Below are 21,163 nucleotides of genomic sequence, written 5' to 3' on the forward strand. Positions count from 1 at the left end.
CTGTTAAGATTTTCACAGCAAGTCACTCGTCAGACTTTCCCTCTCTCCTCCTCTCTCTTTTCTAATTTTCCTCTCTCCCAGTCTTCTCAGTTGTCTCTCCTTTGTGTTTCTCAATCTCCTGTCTCTGATTCTGTCATTTGTTTCCTATTTGGTCTGCCCACCTCTGTGTCTGCTTCATGTGTATGTGTGTGTGTGTGTGTGCGTCAGAGAGAGAGAGAGAGAGAGAGACTGAAGGCAAATGGAAGCAATATACCTTCCGCTGACAGCCCCTCTACACACACACACACACACACACACACACACACACACGCACACCATTCAGCCAAAGAGCTGTTTGCTGCCAGCATCAGTAAACAGCACTAAAAAAAGAATGAAGTCACCTTTCAAAGACCCCAAGAGAATGTGAATGCAGTCAGATTAGGAAAGCACTTGTCTATTCTGGGATACCAGGATGCACTGCCTACCCCACCCCACCCAACCTACTGCCAGCTGCCCATGCTGCTGACCTCTCTGTCCTATAATTCCCCAGATGGATCCCTGCAGAGACCTGTCCAGTCCGGGATCCCCACTCTCGTGGTAGGCTCCCTCAGACGCAGCCCCACCATGGTTGTTCGGCCTCAGCAGTTCCAATTCTACCAGCCACAGGGGGTCTCCTCCTCCCCCTCAGCCATGGTGGTGGAGATGGGGCCCAAGCCTGCCCCCACGGGGGAGCCCGCCCTCACGTGCATCGGCAGGGGCAGCGAGGCCCGGATCCACTCGGCAGCCAGCTCCCTCATCATGGAAGGCAAGGAAATCCCCGTCAAGAGTGAGCCTTTGCCGAAACCACCTGCGTCTGCCCCACCATCCATCCTGGTGAAACCAGAAAACTCAAGAAATGGCATCGAAAAGGTAGGATCAGAGTGACATTGGGGGCCCGACTCTCGATCCTCCACTTTGCACAGTGTCTCAGCTCTGAGATTTTAGTGTTGGTGGACAAGGAACCAAAATTGCAGCCTCAAAAGAATTCTCACGCACAACACTCCTCCTCCTCAGCTCCCCACCGTGCCATGGCCAACATCCCTATATCATTCACACCCTCCCTACGTGTGTTACTGAGTCTCCTTTATGATTCCTGAATATTTTATACATCTTTTGAGGCCCAAAAGTGGCTTGTGACAAAGCATGACTTTGGCATTAGACAAATCTTGTTTTGAATTCCAGCTCTGCTGCTTGCTAGCTGGGTGGCTTTGATCAAAATACCTCACCCTTCTGAAACACTTATTTTGCATAATCTGTAAAATGGAGGTAGAATGAGTAATGGCCACATAGTATTGGAGATTAAATGAGATATGTGAAGTACTTACATAGGGTTTGACACATAATTATGCATTGTATAGAAGAGGCAACTGGCTGGGCGCAGTGGCTCACGCCTGTAATCCCAGCACTTTGGGAAGCTGAGGAGGGCAGATCACCTGAGGTCAGGAGTTCAAGACCAACCTGACCAACATGGAGAAGCCCATCTCTACTAAAAATACAAAATTAGCCATGCGTGGTGGCAGGTGCCTGTAATCCCAGCTACTCAGGAGGCCGAGGCAGGAGAATCACTTGAACTAAGGAGGTGGAGGTCGCAGTGAGCCAAGATTGCACCATTGCACTCCAGTTTGGGCAACAAGAGTGAAACTCTGTCTCAAAAAAAAAAAAATAATAATAATAATAAAAGAGGCAACTGAGACACAGGATAATGTAAGTGACATTGAGGTCACACTGAATGATAATGACCCCAACTAACTTATTGTGACCTCTGTGGCAGAGGTCACATCTGTTAACTTCTAGTCCAGGACTTTTCCCACTAGCAGACATAAGAGTTTTTGTAAAAGGCTTACGTTCTTCATAATATCTTTGAAGCAGAAGGGAAGGCGGGAAGAGAAGACAGTAAGAAAGTTAGGTGATGCTTATTGCTGTCTTTTAACTTATGGATCATCACCGTCATCACATCATGGCCATCACCACCTCCGTCAGCACTGCGATCAGCATCATTCCACCATCATCATCCATTCCCCTCAGATTGGAAAGAGGATATAATTCCCCCTGTTGGTTAAGCAGTTACTGAGTACTAACAGGCTGGCAGGCACTGTACTGAGTACTTCATGTGCCCCATCTATTTAATCCTGACAACAACCCTCTCAAATAGGCATTAGTTTCACCCTCATTTTAAAATTAGAAAATGGCAGCTCAGGGAGTTCAAGAAGATTACCCAAGACAGTTGACACATATATGTGGAGTAGAATCCAGATCTGATACAAAACTCATGCTCTTAATACTAAGCTATAAACTCATTGGGAAAGGCATTGGAAAAAAGCATTGACAGATATAAATGTTGGGAGTACTTGTTCTGAATTACAGAAATAATTCAGAGTTTTCTAGGCCCCAGTTGCCCATTACTCCAAGCTTCTAGATACAACCATACGCATTTCGTAAATGCCCAGACCTTGGCTAGATATGATGAGGGTCAGAAAGTATGAAGAAACTCGGATCTTAGTGGGGGCACTAGGATTGAATTGCATGGGAAAAAAAAAAAAAAAGACATCATTCCTGAGCAGTAGCTAAGAAAGACACTGGCCAAAGCAAATACTGTACCTATAGGTACCTGACAGATACGTAACAGGAGAGAAGAGGTGAAAGGAAAGAGGGAGGGGGGAATTGGCATTCACTGGAGACCTTGTATTTCACATGAAGGGGGCCCTGCTTCTCAAGTCTAACCAGCTGTTGTCAGAATAAGGCATAGGCCCAGTGTGCCAGAACTTTAATTTTTTTGGGGGGGAGGTGGGGGGAGACATATGAAATTCTGATTTTTATATGCAATCTCCCAATTTTTATGTGTTGGCAAGTCGATCAAACCCTCAAACATTCTGCAGACTAAATTCAGCCAGCAGGTGTCCAGTTTGCAAACTGTGCTCTAAGGACTTATAAGGCCATATGGAAATCTCTATCAGGAGAGAGGCCTCAAACAAAAGAGAGGAGAGAGTCAAGGTAAATTTCTTTTATCTTCCAGAAGGGATCTACCCTCTTGTCTCAGGCTGTTTTCACAGGCAGTGGCCTACCCTGTTTCTCCCAGATGAGTCCTAATCCTTTTGTGGTTCTCAGTTTAATGCCTCTGAAAGACCTCCCTGGCTTCTCCACTTCCAGCTGGAGTCAGAGGGTCCTCTGCACTCTCAGCATCTTGTACTTCCCCCATCATAGCACTTGACACTCACGGCAGGCACTGGTATTTGCAGAGTAAACACATAAATGAGGGATTTCAAGTGGCGACAAGCATAGGAAAACTGACATCTCCCACTCACCCGCGTCCATGTCCTCTCCTTTCTCTTGCAGCAAGTCAAAACCGTGAGATTTCAGAATTACAGCCCTCCTCCCACCAAACATTATACCTCCCATCCCACTTCTGGAAAGCCTGAACAGCCAGCCACCCTCAAGGCATCCCAGCCTGAAGCAGCCTCTGTGGGCCCAGAGATGACCGTCCTATTTGCCCACCGAAGCGGCTGCCACTCCGGACAACAGACAGACCTCCGGAGAAAGTCAGCTCCTGGCAAGGCCGCAACCCTGGTGTCCACTTCCTCAGCCATGCAGACCGTGTTTCCCAGCAAATGAACCTACAAGTGGCTTTTCCTGGACCCCAAAGAGGTGAATTGCATTTAAATACAATCTGCCTCCACCGAGGGCATCCTGCCATTCTTTGGGGACTTGAGCACGGGTCCCTGTTCTTTCTATTTTACCTCCAGGAAAGGAAAGGCGGGAGCAGGAATTCCTGCCCTGGGTGGGAAGAGAGACTGGGTGACCTTCCAAACATACAGACATCATGATTTGATGCCGCAGAGCTTGCTTACTCAGACCAAGGAGTGAAAAATTGTTGTGTCCACCTTATGCCCCAGCATGGAGTGTGCCTCTTGTCATTCCCATGTTACTGTGTAGAATTTCTATGGTGTCCTAAAGGGGGCTGCAGCAGGAATGTGACAATGGTGGGATTGTTGGCATTGCTTCTTTGACCTTGCAGTATCCTCAGCAAGCATTAGAACAGCTTCTCCCATCATCTGGGGCCTCTATACCGGCCACAAAAAGATAGTAGCTGCCATATCTTTTTCCCTCTGTAGAGTCATGATCCTGGCTGCAAAGGGAGAATTTCTGCAAGGGTTGTGAGGTGGATACTTTGAACATTTTCAGAACCCAATAAAACTAGGAGTCAGCTTCCTGAGTATCCTCCACTTAAGAAGGTCAGAAAGATCTCTGAGTACCAAACAGCAAAAGATTATAATTGAAGCTTCTCAGTCTGTTTTTCTCACATGTAATCTTATGCGATAGATAAGAAGAAAGCATATGGCTCTGGATAGGGCCATTATGGACAATTAATTCATCCTGGCTATATAGTCAGACTTCTAGAAAACACAGCATGCTTACAAACAATCCTATATGGGGTTAGAGTTTAGACATATAGTCTGACTTCAAGAAAGCACAACATGGGCCAGGCGTGGTGGCTCACACCTGTCATCCTAACACTTTGGGAAGGCGAGGCAGGCAGATCACTTGAGGTCAGGAGTCCGAGAGCAGCCTGGCCAACACAATGAAACCCCATCTCTACTAAAAACACAAAAATTAGCCAAGCATGGTGGCATGTGCCTGTAATACCACCTACTCGGGAGGCTGAGGCACAGAGCTGAGATCGCGTCACCGCACACCAGCCAGGGTGACAGAGTGAGACTCTAAAAAAAGAAGAAAAGCACAACGTGCTTAAAAACAACCTTATGTGGGGTGGGTTTAGCTATATATTTGGATATATATTGTTCTGACTTCCCCTGGTTTCTTCTCAGTTGGGGCAAATGAGCTGTTTCACCCACAAGGCAACAACATTGTGGGAATATGGCAGCCCGAGGCTGGAGTGGGGGAGCTTCCTAAGGGAAAGCTGCTATAAAAGGGGGAGAACAAAGAAAACTGGAGGAGAAAAGAGGGTAAAGGAGAAGGAGAAAGTAGGAGGGCAAAGAAAATATGGAGGAGAGAGGGTGGGTGTGAGAGTAAGAGTGAAAGAGGATAGAGGAAAGCCAGGCAGAAGAGGCTAAAGGAGATGAGGGGTGGGCAACCTTACATTCCCGACAGGGTGGGGGAAGGAGGACGGAGCCTGCGGCGAAGAATGGGGCACAGCTAGGTGACCCCACTAAGATGAGACTGATGTGAGCAGGACCAGCCAGGCAGAGCCTTGTAATCAGGGTAGAGGAGGCATCCCAGGAGGCCCAGGCAATGCTGTGAGAGAACCATTCATTTCATTAAACTTAATTGTTGTGATTTAACATTTACTGTGTGCCCATCAACATGGGCACTTTAACAAATAAATAACATTTGCTGCTAAGGCTGGGTGCCATAAAAAATAAAAAATAAAAAAATTAAAGAAAAGGCAGGTCTACTTAGACCTTTCCCCTAGGTAGGTCTTGAAGGTCCTGGGATTCAAAACACGTATCTTTTACATACCCACTCACACACTCAGCAAACTGAACTGTCCACATTTTGCAGACCTTAATAAAACAAACCATACTCCTCTCATAAAATACTGCCATTGCGTCAGACCTTAGGGGCCAGTATAGCCAACAGGGTAGCACGTTGTTCTAGCAATCTCAATCACGTTTGGGTCCGTATCTCACAAACTTTGGGTCAATATCTCACCTTTGTAGACCTAAACAAATATGAGATACTGACCCATTAGTTCCACAAAATCAACATGCCCAAATCCATGCCTCACTGAACTAAATATAATAATCCAATTGGAGAAATGAGATAAAGTCACAAGGACAGGGAGGCATTGTGTGATTTGTCAAAATGTAAATACCTATCCCTCATCTTTACCCAAAAAGCACTCTCAATGGGTTTAGCAATGTTTAGCAGTCTACTCTACACCCAGACTGGCAGAGATACGGCATGACTGGCCGACCAGGTATTTAGTCTATTCCTCAGTAGTGATGCATCCAGTTAATTTTTAAGTTTTGTGGCTGATGAGCAGGGTGTTTAGATGTAATGGAGATGTCCTTGCCTTAAGCCAAATGAAATGGAATGTTTTTCCCACCGTCTGTTATCTCTATGGGGTAACCCCTCTGAGTGATGCAAACAACTCCAAACCTTGCCACCACCACTCCATCCAGCCTCCTCACCCATGCACAGCATCAAACTCACCCTCTCCCAAAGCAAATCCCATCTTTGTGGAGTTTTAAGAGGGCATGAAAGGGGCAGAAAATATTATTTCCAAACAAAAGTTGGCTTCACTGGCGGCTTTAACTCATTCATTCCACCAACATGCTTTGTAAATTTATTGTTATACTTTTTGTAGAGACGGAGTCTTGGTATGTTGCCCATGCTGGACTCAAACTCCTGGGCTTGGTCTTCTCATGCCTTGGCCTCCCAAAGTGCTGGGATTACAGACATGAGTCCTCATACCCAAAGACAACATGTTCTTAACATTTACTGTGTGCTAAGCACAGCAATGAAGATGATAACACATCCTCTCATGTAATTTTCACCATATCACTATAAGGCAGGTAGATTGTTCCCATTTCAGAGCCAAAGAGACTGAAGCTTGAAGGTTAACCACAGACAAGGATATACTTTCAAACTATCTGACTTCAGAGCCCAACTTGGCATTTGCTGCACGAACCAAAAACCCATCCTTGACTTCAAGATGCTGATTCTGGACAGCCAGGAGGCAGCACAGTGCATTTTTGGTTGCAAACTCAAAAGAGCCCAGAAAGCTCTGCTGTGCACACAGTTCAGGTCTTCATTTACCACTTTCTGGCCATGGGATGTCAGGCAAGTTACTTCATCCCTCAGAGCCTCATTTTCTTACGTAGGAATAATACAGTGTAGTGCCAACCTCATTAGGCTATTATGAGGATTATCTGAGATAATGATACAATGTGACTTAAACAGTGCTGGCATCATGAACACCTGACAAATTTTAGATGGGATGTTTTTAAGCAAGCAGGCTACTGAAATTTCAGGTGAGAAATTCTAACACAAGGGCCCACCCAGGACTGTGGTGCTAAAAGGAGACACACAGACTAGTCCTGGAAGACAGAACAGCGTCTGAGTCCTGAGCACAAGAGCGAGTCAGATACACACAGTGGTGGGAAAAGGGTATTCCAAGCAAGAAAAGAGCCTCAGCATTTAGGTTTAACTGTAACAGTGGAGCTAAATTCTCTTATACTCGGAGGAATTCATTTCCCTGTGGAACATTCCACAGATCCCAGGTAGAACCCAAGCCCCTCAAGTCTGAAGGTGAAAATTCCATTCTGTGAGAGCACCACCACTCAGCTAAGGTTCGGACAGTCCCTAGGAAGAGTGCCCCTTGGCCCTGTGGTCAGACTCTGGCATCTAAGAGTAGGATTTGATTGGGGGAAAATAGGAGACACCTGAGCAGGGATAGCGGGTCACGCCCAGCTGGGGACATACTCTGAGGACCATACCTGAAGAAATGGTTTCATTAAGCAGCATCAAGATCCTCACTTGGGACTTGTCTCCTTCCCTTTGTGTGTGGAACCCACTCCGCCCCTCCACCCTTCTGTCCCACAGACAGGGATTTCAGAGCAGGAAGAGTTTAAAGGAGCGCACCCACCTGTGTCTTGAAGAGATGCAGGACTGACTCAAAACGTGGCTCAGTGACCTCTAGTGTGTCTTGAGAAGTCAGGGAGTCTGTCCACAACAGGCCTGCCTTCCCCGGCAGCAGCAATCCAGGGGCCTAGGTCAGGGTCCAGGTGGCTTCAAATAAATGAACGTTCGTTCTTCAACGTGCTGTGCCCCAGCAGCCTGCTTCACTCACCCACGTGACCTGCCCCTGAATTGGGCATATTCCCCCCAGAGACTGTGCAGGACTCTTATCTCTCAAGTCCTCAAAAACCCCTGGAAAGTTGCCGAATCCTTAGAAATCAGCTGATCCAAGAAACTCAGATCTCAGGAGTGTAGTAAGCCTGGCCTGGGCCCTAGAGAGTCTCACTCAGTAGTTTGGAAGTGGGCTCTGGGTGTCTGTTGTTTTTAACAATCTCCCCAGGTGAATCTGATTCTCATAAAATGTGAGGCTCCAATCCACCTTTCTCAGAGCCAACATTCAGCCCTGACATCCAGCAGGAGTGTGGCCACACTGGTTGGTGGAATGTTGAAAGAGGTTTGTACTGATCGGTGAATACTGGGTACTCTGAGCTCCCCAAGGCTTCCTCACACCCATACCCTGGTCCTTCCCCCAGGCTCTCCCCATCACTCTCCCATCCAGCACCTAAAGGCTCAGGCCAGGTGCAGCTAAGACCTCTGGCCATAAAGACTTTCTCCATTCCAGCTGGCCAGTGCCTATGCCATCCTGCTTGTTAAATATCTTAACTCTGACCCTAGAGTACAGCACAGGACCCAGAAAGGTCATGCAGAAGCCAAGAGCACTTCTAACAAACCCAGCACTCCTCTCAACCCACTCCTGACCGCTGTCCAGCCCTTGACAATCACCTTCACCTGGCCCTGGGCCTAGGAAAGGCGCTGACTTGGGGGGAGGGCGACTCCATGCTCGCTGGTCTTTCTCAGCTAACACTCTCAAAGGTTTTAGCAATGCCTATGAGCTTCCCAGCTCCTCTGGCGTTGGTTCGGCAGGTACAGAAGTAATCCGTTTCCATGAGAGGAGCAAGCATCCATCCTCATCCTCTCACCCACCTCTGACCACACAGGCAGCCACATATCTTCCCGGGAAGAGAACAGCTGTGGCACGCAGAACGGCAAAGTCCTATTAAGTCTCTCCAGCTGGGACCAAGTGCTTAGCAAGCTGGCACGAGGCAGTGCCGGGCCAGCAGCTGCTGCCACTGATGCTTCTCTTGTTCATATCTTGAGAGAAAAGAACTCCCAGTTCTCCCTTTGACTAAGAGAAGATAATGCTAGCACTTCCAGCAACCTCTCAGGTGACCATGAAAGACAGTCACTTAGGGAATCTGTTTGGCAGTCAGGACTAAACCAGAGACATTAACTCCAAAGATCCTTGCAGCAAATTGGTGTCATGGAGAATAACTCACACAAGGACGCTTTGTTTGAAACAGCAATGTTAAATGATCAAACAGACTGCTTTCCAGGCCTAGATTATGTCCGAGACCAAAGCCGAAACAAAATGTTCCCAGGAGGCCCTCTGCCCACTGATCTACACTTTGACAAGGTGAAGGCAGTGAGGTGGTATCTGAGGTGTGCCATCAAGTCAAAGATGGTGAGGATGATGAGGATCATGGAGGAGGTTATAGATGTACCCATCTGTCCATCCATCCATTTATTCACTCAACAGCAGTGATCCATCACCCACTCTGGACCAGGCTCTGTGAGAAGCAATGGAGATACAGTGGTTAACAGGAGAGGTGAAAATAGATACAGCCATCATAGAGTGTTGTTTGTTTCTTATTAAATTTTCCTGGATTTGGGGCCTACTTTCTGCTTTTCTCCCCTTTTATATTATATGTTTCACACATATGAAATATATGTCTATACACATATGTAATTATACAGGATCTTAAAAAATAACCATATACCTGGCACCCAGCTTTTTTAAAAACAGTAATTGTCACTGCCAGGTGCGGTGGCTCACGCCTGTAATCCCAGCACTTTGGGAGGCTGAGGTGGGCAGATCACCTGAGGTCAGGAGTTCGAGACCAGCCTGAGCAATATGGTGAAACCCCATCTTTAAAAAGAGTAAATAAAATAAAATAAAAAATAGTAATTGTCATTACCACTGTGGTCCACTGCATGCCTCTCCCAATTCCATTCCTTTCTTCCCCTCCCCACAAGTTCCCTCACAACCACCACCCTGCATTCTGGACTTATGTTTCCCTTGTAATTCTCCCACACATAGACCATATAGAAGTTTTAGTGCAACTCACAGAGGTATTTGGTAAACACTACTCAAAACAAATATTGCAACCTAAGGTCATAGATATTCTGCCTCAAGAGTCGAGCTCCCATCTGGCTTCTGTCCCTGAGATTCTAAGGCTTTGATTCATTGCTGGGAACTGATTTTGATATACCAACATGTCTGGTTTTAAAATTTTATGGTTTGAAGGAATTTTGACGATTTTTCCAACTACACCTCTTTTGGGAGACCTTGTTGCTTCTGAATGAGGAAATACGGGTTGTGGCCAAGCCCAGATCGCTTGAGGGCTTTTAAGCAATTTGGGGGCCTTTAAAGGAGCTCTCCTCTGCGCCTTGCCTGGCACCTCAAGGTAGCCAATCATAGAAACCAAAAGCAGATCCTCTGAATCTGAAACTGAAATGAGATCTTGCTGCTGCTGCTGCTGCTGCTGCTGCTGCTGTTAATCTTTTAATAAATTGTCATAAGAACGTTGTGAGGTATGCAGGGAAATGCTTGTTTATTTTTGGTTGGTTGGCTGGTTGGTTTTTTGAGACAGGATCTCACTCCTGTCGCCCAGTCTGGAATGCAGCGGCACAATCTCAGCTCACTGCACCCTCAACACCCTGGCTCAAGTGATTCACCCATTTCACAACCCCCGCCTCCAGTAGCTGGGACTACAGGCATGTGCCACCACACCTGGCTAATTTTTGTATTTTTTGTAGAGATGGGGCTTTGCTATGTTACCCAGGCTGGTCTCAAACTCCTGGGCTCAAGTGATCCGCCTGCCTCAGCCTCCCAAAGTACTGGGATTACAGGTGTGAGCCACTGCACCTGGCCTGGGGGGAATGCTATTTTTGTCTTCCGACTACAGATCAGAAAACTGAGACTCAGAATGTTTCAGTTCCTTGCTTTAAATCACAAAGCTAGTTTGAGGTGTAATGGAAACTGAAAAAAAAAAAAAAAAAAAACTAAACTAAAAAGCATCTCTTACTCCTCATCCAGCAATAATTGCCATCATTTATCAGGTACCTACTATATGCCAGGTGCTTTACATGCTACATGCATTGTGTCATTTAATTCTACCCAACCCTATGACAGAAGTACTGCTGTTATCCCATTTTAAAGATTAGAATTGAGGCTTGGGGGTCAAATGACCTGTTCAAGACAACAAGGACTAGAACCCAGGACTCTAATCCAAAACCTTAATCCCTTTTCTTCAATGGCAACTACCAACATGGTTGAGATCGCAGAGCACGGACAAGTGAGATGCGCTGCTGAGTTTGCTAGGATGGGGAAGGAGATGGAGCGGGGGGGTCTATATCAGAGGGTCAAGCCCTCCCAGAGAAAAACTGTGAGGTAAGGTCTTGCTGTCCAACAAGTAGGGGTAGGAAGTAAGATACCTGGAGTTTTATGCACAGAAAAATCCAGAAAGCATATCTACCCCTGCTGCAAGAGTTGCCAGACACAGCCAAGCCACTTGAAAAAGAACTGAAGCACCGGGCGTGGTGGCTCACGCCTGTAATCCTAGCATTTTGGGAGGCTGAGGTGGGTGGATCACCTGAGGTTAGGAGTTCAAAACCAGCCTGGCCATCATGGTGAAACCCCACCATCAAAAAAAAGAAGAAAGAAAGAAAAAAGAAAAAGAATTAAAGCTTGCAGTGTGGTTCTGGATCATTGACATCAAAACAAAATGATCATTTTGCATTCCCCAGGTTGCCCTCTCTTTGTGAGCTTATTTCTGGTTTTGCCTGTCCTCGCTCTAAATGATATAGAGCAGAGTCCTATGAGAAGAGGGATATGATCTCCAAAATGACCTCCACTTCCATCTCCTCTGTAGGAACAAAAGGGCTCAGAGAGCTGACATCTTCTTCCAGTGTTCCTTGCTAGTGTTTGTCCGAAGTTCAAATGCAACTACTTTTGGGGGGAGATACACACCCACGGATGCAACCTAATTAGGTAAATGGGGTCACTGCTGGATGAACAAGAGCCGCAGCCTGGTAAGGACTAAAAGGATGCCAGCCAAGACCTAGGGAGAAAGGCAAAAGATATCTGAGAGGCTGTTTTGTGCATTGTGTGCGTTCTGTGTTAATGCTCTTGGAATCAGTGCTGGCATGACGGACCAACTTGATGAGAGCCATTTTCAATGTCAGAGTTTCAGTGCTGTAGGTCACACATGTCCTGGAGGCCAGCAGGACCTAATGACCTTCCTTGACCATCCAAGAGGATTGAGAAGGCTGTGGCATTCAGGAGACCCTCACAAATAAATAGAAAGCAAGCTTGAATCAAAATGTAGAGAGGCAGCTAAAACAGGCCTGGAGGACCAAAGAGGAATTCAAACAAATAGTGCCTTCAAAAGGTCTTATCTGGATTCCTGCTGGCCCCACCACCACCTTCTCCCCAATACCGTAGGAGATGTTTTATGTCTCTGTCAAGGAGAGAGAGGACTGCATTGCACGAATAGGACATGTCAGTTACAGCTAGAGAGAGATAGCACTAGCTTCCATGACAAGGAACAGAGCAGTCAAACAGTCAGAAGGGGTGATACTGTTTTAAAGGGAAGGCTAATTTTAGATACCAGAACCACATTTCTAAATATTCTGTCTGCACATTCTATTTATAAGCTGAATTCTTTTTTTTAGCTTAAGGTGTTTTAGATGTTGGCAAGTTTTGGAGCTTAGGACTTCTTTGTTACGGGGGCCTCCAACAGAGAACTAAAAGCATCAGTCAAGGACCAACTATGTTCCCACTCCACTAGAACCTTACAAGATCAGGAGAAGTAATTAATATAATAGCTGGAATGATGAGATTTGGAACCGGATCACCTGGGGCTTTGTCACAGCTTTGTTACTTAGGAGCTATGTTTCCTTTGGCAAATAACTAAAGAAACTTGGAAAAGTTACACCTCCCTAGACCTCAGTTTTCTCATTTGTAAAGTTAGGATCAGACCATATACTTCCTAGAAGAGCTCTCAAAGGATTAAACAAGTTCAGGCATGTCCAGCTCTGAGTATGGTACTGGGTACCTAGAAATGTTCAATAAATTGTAGCTATTACCTTTTATTTGATGCAGAGGCACAATTCAAAACAAAGAGTACAATCTAGGCTCTATCAGACAGAAGTGAGAGAGGAGACCAATGAGAATGTCTTAGTTGTCAAGAGAGCTTTGTGGAGAAGAAAGATTTAGAAAAATGAGCATCACAGAGAAGTGTGATGTGAAGAGGGATGTGCCTGGACTCTGGAGTCATACATTCCTAGGTTCAAATCCTGACCCCACTTCTTAGCTACCTAACCTTGGACCAAGTTAACAAACCTCTCTGAGCCTTTCTTTACTTATCAGAAAAGTGGAAACAATAATCAGCACTTCATAGTGTGACTGGGAAAATCAAGTGAGACAAGAGGCGGATGTTGGTGTACAGAAGGGGCCCCAGACGTGGTGGCTGTTGAACACATTAGCAGGCATGATGTAGGCTTGAAAGCAGGATGAGCAGGAAGGATGCTAAATGTAAGAACGAAGTCTCTTACTAGCTGCCATTCATTAGATGTGGACTAAGTGCCCGGTACCTAGTGAATCCCTTAGAGAGTTTGTTACAGGGTTGCTAAGAGTCCAGTGGAATCAGAAGACCTGGATCAAATACAGGCCCCGTGTTTCCTTGCTGTGTCACCATGGGCAAATCATTTAACTTTTCCAACCTGTAGTTCCCTCCCTTGTAAAATGGGTATTAATTGTGCTTTCCTTGAGTGGTTTGGTGGGGATTAAGTGAGACAATTAGCACAGTGCCCAGCACAAGAAAATACTGTAATGTTAGCTACCAATACCATTGTTTACATTCATTTTCTCATTTAATCTTCACAACCCCCACCCCCCATGAGTTGTGTTATTGTTCCCTATGTGTGGATCAAACAACTGAAGCTCAGAGGATAAATCACTTGTCCAAGGCAACCATTAGCAGACGGTGGGGCCGGCTCTGAAGGATAAGAAATCTCAGCTTTGTTGTCTGACCTTTCAGATAAGCTGGTCAGTGGTGCCAGGGTTGGGCAATATGACGATCATTTTAAAATGCGTTTTATGCCATAATTCTCATCAGTCTTTTCTCTTCTGGTTGTCCCCACCACCTCACCACCTCATCTGCTGAAGGTTTCAGATTCAGGGCTGTGCGTAACGCAGAATGCAGCCAGCAAGCACATCGGTGTTGCCCTCTGGGTGCTTGCAGCTTCCCAAGGGTGACACGGTTTATGAAATGTCCCTTCTGATTTGCAAGTAGGTCTGACACGGACATGCTTCCAGCTGGCTGGTGATTTCAATAACAACCCCTCCTCCTTGGTGCCAATTAACAGAAATTAAATGTCCCTGGCACACTTTGTAATTCAGAAAATGCATGTACTGATTAAACCCCCCACTGGGCATCCATTATGACCTATGGGCTCCAGCCAAGTGCTTCTCTCGCTCCATCTCCATTTAAAGTCACAGAATGTTTTCTTCCTGGGCAAAAATCAATATCACTTCATTCATTTATTCATTTTTCATTCAATGGATATCAACTGAGCTTCTACTACATGCTACATGCCTGGTGTTGTTCCGTACAGTTGGGATACAACAGCGAACAACACAGATAAGGTTCCTATCTGCAGGAAGGGAGGCAGTAAATGATAGACGAGCAGGAGAATTTTTACATTTCAGATGTTATGAAAGGAACAAAGTGGTGGGACAAAGAATGGCTGAGGGGCATGAGCTATGTTACGTAGGGTGGCCAGGGAAGGTTCTCCAAAGGGATGACATTGGAGTTGAGATCTGAAGACTGAGAAGGAACCAGACACGCAGCATAGTGGGAAGCGCAGGAACAAGCTCAACCAGTCCAGGAAACTCTCCATGGGATAGGTTCCATTAACACTCTTTTATTCATCAAGTATTTTTTATTACACAGTATTTGTTGAATGAACAATTGGAGAATAAATGAATCACCTTTTTTTCCTGACAAGAAGGCCCAACATAGGAAGGATGAATGTAGGGAAGATGTCACTGGAGTTATTGCAGGCGGAGAGGCAAATTACCTCCCTTTTCTCCACCCTATTCCCCGTCTCTAAAACAAGGAACTTGGCTTAAGCACTTGCTTTCCAGGGTTCTGAGATCTTAAGAACTCACCTTTCAGAGGAACTGGCACTCGTAGTTATTTAAAGCAGTGACTATGCAGCAAACAAAAAGCAAAGGGTCATCTTTAAAAAAAAAAAAAAAAAAAAAAAAAAAAAAAAAAGCCAAAATGGTTGTTTGGAATTGTATACACAAGACATGAAATATCATTTCCTTTGTTATCACTAGGGTATACTTACTGAATTTCTGCACCCACTTATTCAGAAAGTACTTATTACTAGTTGTGAGTCTCTTCTCTTCCTCCCTTCAGCCCTCTTCCCTTTCTCTCTCTCTCTGTTTCTCTCTCCCTCTCTATCCCCCAAGCTTTCTCTGCCACAGGATTTCAGAGCCCAGGCTATAGAACTGGAACACCTAAGTTGTGCTAAAGTGTGTCTTGCTATGTGACTTTGGGCAAGTCACTTCACCTCTCTGAGTCTCAGTTTTCTCATCTATATAGAGGGAATAATAATAGGAGACATCTCACAACACCACACAAAATAAATACTAAGGTATGGTTATCTTCATTAGTATCCATTATTATCCTTTTATAGATAAGAATGTAAAGTTTAAAGATCTCAACTTAGGAAACAGTTTTTTAGGGCAGAAGAAACTCTAGTAACAAATGTGACAGCCACTGTTTAATGACCTGTTTCTACCTGCAGGATTTTCTATTCTTTGAGATAATTAAGAAACAGAATCACAAGAAATAGCCTTCAGGAGGTCTTTGAATCAATAATAATAATTTTGATCCAACAATTATAGAGCCCCTGCGATGTGTCACTGTACTGTGTGCTTTACTCATATCAAACATTGACTTATTTGAAACTCCCACAGCTACAATAAACACTATTACTACCCGCATGTTAAAGGCCTAGAGAGATTAAAAAACTTCCATGAGGTCACAAAGCTAGGAATTGTGGAGTTTGGAAATAAGCCCAGGCAATCTGGCTCCAGTCTGTGGCTGCTAACTGCTTTCCACCCCATTTAAGATTGAATGAAAGGCTGGGCATGATGGCTGACACCTATAATCCTAGCACTTTGGGAGGCCAAGGCAGGTAGATTACCTGAAGTCAGGAGTTCAAGACCAGCCTGGCCAGCATGGCAAAACCCCATCTCTACTGAAAACACAAAAATTAGCTGGGTGTGGTGGCACGCACCTATAATTCCAGCTACCTGGGAAGCTAAGGCCAGAGAATCGCTTCAACACGGGAGTTGGAGGTTGCAGTGAACCGAGATCGTGCCACTATACTCCAGCCTTGGGGACAAGAGTAAAACTCCATCTCAAAAACAACAACAACAACAACAACAACAAAAGATTGGACGGAAAAGCTATCTCCAGACATCAGGGATTTTTGGTGATGTCTTTTGTTTTTACTTCAAATAGACTTGTCTTCTGGAGTGCTCAGTAAACAAAGAATTATTACCTGCCTAATCTCAAAACCCCTAACCTGCAGACACAGCACTAATAAGGGCTGCTACTTCCTACTGCACAGTGCCAGCCATAGGAAAAGTCACACCTCCTACCATTGATGGGATTTTTCTGGGTGCCTATTAAAATGTCAGTTGATCTTAGAGTTGAAGTTCTTTCTACATCATTTAGCACAACCTGGAAGGTCAGATTAATGTGGCAGCCAGCTTTCCCTTGGCAGTTACTTCCTTATTACTTCCCTGCCCCTGCACTTGTTCTCAGAAATGTTACATCACAATAAATGTAGTTAAAAAGAGCAAAGAAACCACAGCTACTCGCTTGGGATGCAGATGCTATAACCTGGGAGAGACATTCTCACACCAAGACTGATAATACAGATCAAAACGACCATCTCTGGGCCCATTGCGATATTAACAGGTCGAAACTTCTCCATAGGCAGAAGCCTAACATCAGCACTGGCACCAACCTACGCACAAGGAGGAGAGGCAGGGTATGTCTAAGGCAGGCCACCTTCCTTTTAAAATGGGTGAATAACAAAATGAAACCCCTACCCACATTTAGTGGCGTGAAGTGAAGACAGCATAACTCCAAATCCTGTGTAATTTATTGACATGGTGAGACACAGAATGTATCCTCGTAATCACGGAATGCCTGCTTCTCCTGCTGAATGTAAAGCAGCCACCTGGAGCCTCTGAAAGCTCTTACTTGCTATTGTGCTGAATGAAGCACATTAGCTAATAAGGAAGTGTTGCAGTGCATTTGCAGGCCCTGGGAGCTCAGGGCAGCTCCATTTTCAGCCCAGCTGTGGTTGCCTGCTTGAAAGCCGAGCCTCCTCTGGTACCTTTGGTCTCTGGAGCCACAGATCTTAGTTCTGCCTTTGTAAGTTGGGGGTTTAAGTAAGACTCCCCAGATTGATGTGATAAGACTTCCACAAATGGCTTGTAAGATCTGACTGTGCCACACCATCCCCACAAATAATGAGGCTGTGATCATTAAAGTTTCCCCAAGCAAAAACTAGCCAGTTACATCAGCATGAGTCCCTGGACAGAAAAGAAATCAGGGTATAGATGAAAGAAAATTGGACAGGAGATAGAAATATTGAATGAATTTCCCATCATCCTTTTAGCTTTCTCCTTTCCTCCTGCAGGATGATCAGTTTGGACTTTATTAGTACTCATGGCCAAGAGCCATGCAACAAAGTCATAAAGAGCAACCTCCTGTTATGTGCAGTCAAACCACTTGCCCTCGCCTCACAAGGGGCTGCCAGAGAGGTTTGGTTGCACTTTCCTCTGGAGCATCCTCAACCTAGGAAGAGAAAGGAGGCAAGACATTGGCCAGGGAGGGGAGGATATTGATTACATGTGTGAGGATGATAAGAATGCAAGTTGAGTTTGGCCATGAAAATACAATATTTAAGGCCTCAGAGAAATTCTGGGGGCTCATGGGTTTTAAGTTTTTATTTGCGAAATAACTTCAGATTTCCCTAAATGTTTGCTAAAATAGTGCAAAGAGTTCCTGTAAGGTCTTCCACTAGGTTCCCCAAAAGTTAAGATTTTACCAGGTTCATTTTTATTTATTTATTTATTTTTGGACCATTTGAGAGTAAGTTGGAGACTAAATGCCACTTATCCCTAAACATTTCAGTCTGTGTTTTTCAAAAATAAGGATATGCTTTTACATAACCATAATAAAATCAGAAAAATCAGAAAATCAATGTTGATGTAGTACTATTAACTAGTCTACAGGTCATATTCATTTGGCCTACTATTTTTTAATTGTTCTATTTTCCCTTACAGAAAAATTATTTCAAAAGTCTTTTCTAGGATCCCTTTCAGGACCACATCTTGCATGTAGTTGTCATATCTCTTTAGTTTAATGTGAAACAGTTAATGTGGAACAGTTCCTTGAGATTCGTTTTCTTTTATGGTCTTGGAATGGCGAATAGTACAAGCCATTTATTTTATGGAATGTCTCTCAATCTATATTTGTCTGTTATTTCTTTCTTCATCATTAGGTTCAGGGTTTAGAGCAGGAGTCGGGGGCTTGGCAGTAATGGGCGATAACCTGTAAAATAAAATAGGAATCCCTGAGGCTGTGCTGATATAAATAAATAAATGCAGGAGAAAGAAAAGCTCCCCCTTATAGTCAAGTGCCAATCTCTAAGTGTAAAAGAAATTATGAAATTTAAAAACAACCCATTTGGCAACCACTCAGTAATAATTGGTTCAGGCAATAACCATGAATGAATATTGAAACTAGTGGATGAAAGCTTGAAAAGTCTCAGAATGTCTCCTCACAAGATACTTATTAGTCACAGAAGGGAAAAAAAAATCACAACTTTACAGTGGACAATCACCTTAACCAAAACACCAAAGTTAGCATCACCAGCAATGGGGAAACAGATACTGTGTACCTCCTGATATGATGCACTGAGAAGAACATAGCATCTCTTCTGTGAGAAGAAAAATTTCTACCCCAAAGGTACAAGAATCCTGAAGAACTATAGTTCTTCCCAGCTGTATTTGCACACAACAGATTCTGAAATCCTTTTTACTTTTCAGAACCTGCCTTGGTCATCTTCCCAGGAGGAGCTTGTGACAACTGGGATGCAGAAGAGAGCAAACAATCTGCCGGGATGGAAACTGCTCAAATGGAGAGTTTGTGGACTGCATGATATTCCTTGAACATCAGGGATGGCACAGGGATACCAATAATCTGGCCTCCAAGACAGGAGAGTAATAGGAGGAAGCAAATCCATCTTCACCCGCCGTATTAATGGGTGGTAGGCCAGAGTGGAGAAAAGCAAGTGAGTCATATGCTATTACAGTTTACACCAGACTCTTATCCCTCTGTTACTCACTGCTTTTGTCAAAGCCAAACTTTATCTTGCTAATTTCTCATAGCTTGGCACCTAACAAATGACAAGACGGGACATCCAGTGCCTTCCAGTTTTGTGGTCTGGCCTGTCTCTCCAGATCAGATTTAGAGTGATGAGGAGGTGACTTAATATTTTCTTTGATGTTCAATCCGAAGAGGCCAATGCTTCAGCACAATGTGCACTAGCCATCACCCCCAGCCTGATTCCCCATCAAGCATCCTGCATCCCTCTGCCACATCTTTATTCTTTTCCAGTCTGTCTTTTCCCATGATACCTTCTGACCCAAAGAATTTCTAATAAAACATAGTGATCAAGGAAATAAAGACTTGGTATCTAAGGAGTCTCAGACAAGAAAAAAATCCATGATGTTATAAGAAAGATACCAAACTGCAATGCTTACAAAGAGGCTATTTCAAGTAGAAAGATATAAATATCAATTATAACCATACATCCTTTTATGTTCATAAATAAATCATCATCAAGAACAAACCATTAGAAGACATTCTACTCCTCATTTAAGAAAAATACTATAATCTAAAATACAACTTTAAAATTACCTGTGCTAACCTACAAGAGACATTGCTCATATAAGTGAAATTCATAAATACCCTGATGTTATTTGAGCCATATATTTTCATCTTCTCCTCTCTTAAGACATCAATAAGAATTTGATTTTTTAAAAGCACCTGCTGCTCTGATTATCAAAGACAATAACACAAATGCAGCATCACTGAGATATGTCACTTGTTTTAGAGTTCAGATCCTAATTTTACATGGACACATCCTCAGTTTTTCATCCAGCCCTGCTTGTAAACAGGAGCCAACACTGGCCAAATCACAAGCAGAGTAAGGATTGCATCTGAAGGTTACAGAAATGTTTTCTTCTATGTGAAGGTGTCATATGCAGGGATTAAACTGGCAGCCACCTTTGAATGCTATGAATAATTTGGACTTCTTAGCCATACCCTTCTCTCTGTTAACCACAGGAAGAGGTGATAGTACACCATAAGAAGCCCCAGGGTTCTGGCTTTATCTGCCAAGTGGTAGGTGAGAAGGGAAGAAATGTGATTGAGCACACTGGGTATTTACACCTTGTCTTCAAAGCCCTCTTAGTCACATTTCCATCTTCATACATTGGCTTCTGCCTTACAATCGGGCAATAGGAAACCATCACTCCTAATTTTTACACTTGCTGTTTTTTAAGTCTCTGGGAACTTTCCATGATGCATAGTAGAGGGTTTCATAAGAATTTAGCTCTTCCTTTGAACCTGCTTAGCCAATAAACTAAATATTTTCAAAAACACAAAATAAAAAATGTGTTTTTTTTTCCAGAAGCTTAGAAAAAGCTCCCCACTTTCTTTTTTTTTTTTTTTTTTTTTTTTTTTTTTTTTTTTTTTTTTTTTTTCTTGAGACAGAGTCTCACTCTGGAGTGCAGAGGAATGATCTCGGCTCACTGCCACCTCTATCTCCCAGGCTCAAACAATTCTCCTGCCTTAGCCTCCTGAGTAGGTAGGACTACAGGTGTCTGCCACCACACCCAGTTAATTTTTCTGTAGTTTTAATAGAGACAGGGTTTCACCATATTGGGCAGGGTGGTCTCGAACTTCTGACTTTCTGATCCACCCACTTCAGCCTTCCAAAGTGCTAGGATTACAGGGGTGAGAAACCACACCCAGCCAAGCTTCCCACTTTCTAAAGTTTTCATCTTTGGACTCTTGGTTTTAGCAAACAGATTCCAAATGATCAAGGATCAAAAAGTGCTGGGGGTGGCAGGGAGGAAGCAAGGATGGGCTTGAATGATCACAATGAGTCCATCAGAAATGTGCAGTAGAAGAGTTTGTTAATGATGTCTGAGTTCCAT

At 44.3% G+C, this 21,163-nt stretch overlaps 1 protein-coding gene across 3 annotated transcripts in view; it reads left to right on the forward strand.

Annotated features, from left to right (window-relative positions):
* Positions 1-20,669, forward strand: part of SH3RF2 (SH3 domain containing ring finger 2) — a 144,960-nt gene extending 124,291 nt beyond the window's left edge. For 2 of the 3 annotated variants that reach the window (XM_003920561.4, XM_074381257.1), the window contains exons 9-10: positions 530-888; positions 3,352-4,228. In XM_003920561.4, the coding sequence (XP_003920610.1) occupies positions 530-888; positions 3,352-3,627 (635 nt within the window). In that variant the 3' untranslated portion in view covers positions 3,628-4,228. Of the gene's footprint in view, positions 1-529; positions 889-3,351; positions 4,229-18,985 lie in introns of those variants that run through there. The other variant, XM_074381260.1, reaches the window with a different exon arrangement.
* The last annotated feature ends 494 nt before the right edge of the window (positions 20,670-21,163 follow it).

Source organism: Saimiri boliviensis, chromosome 1 (assembly GCF_048565385.1).
Source record: "Saimiri boliviensis isolate mSaiBol1 chromosome 1, mSaiBol1.pri, whole genome shotgun sequence".
In the NCBI taxonomy this organism is placed as follows: domain Eukaryota; kingdom Metazoa; phylum Chordata; class Mammalia; order Primates; family Cebidae; genus Saimiri; species Saimiri boliviensis.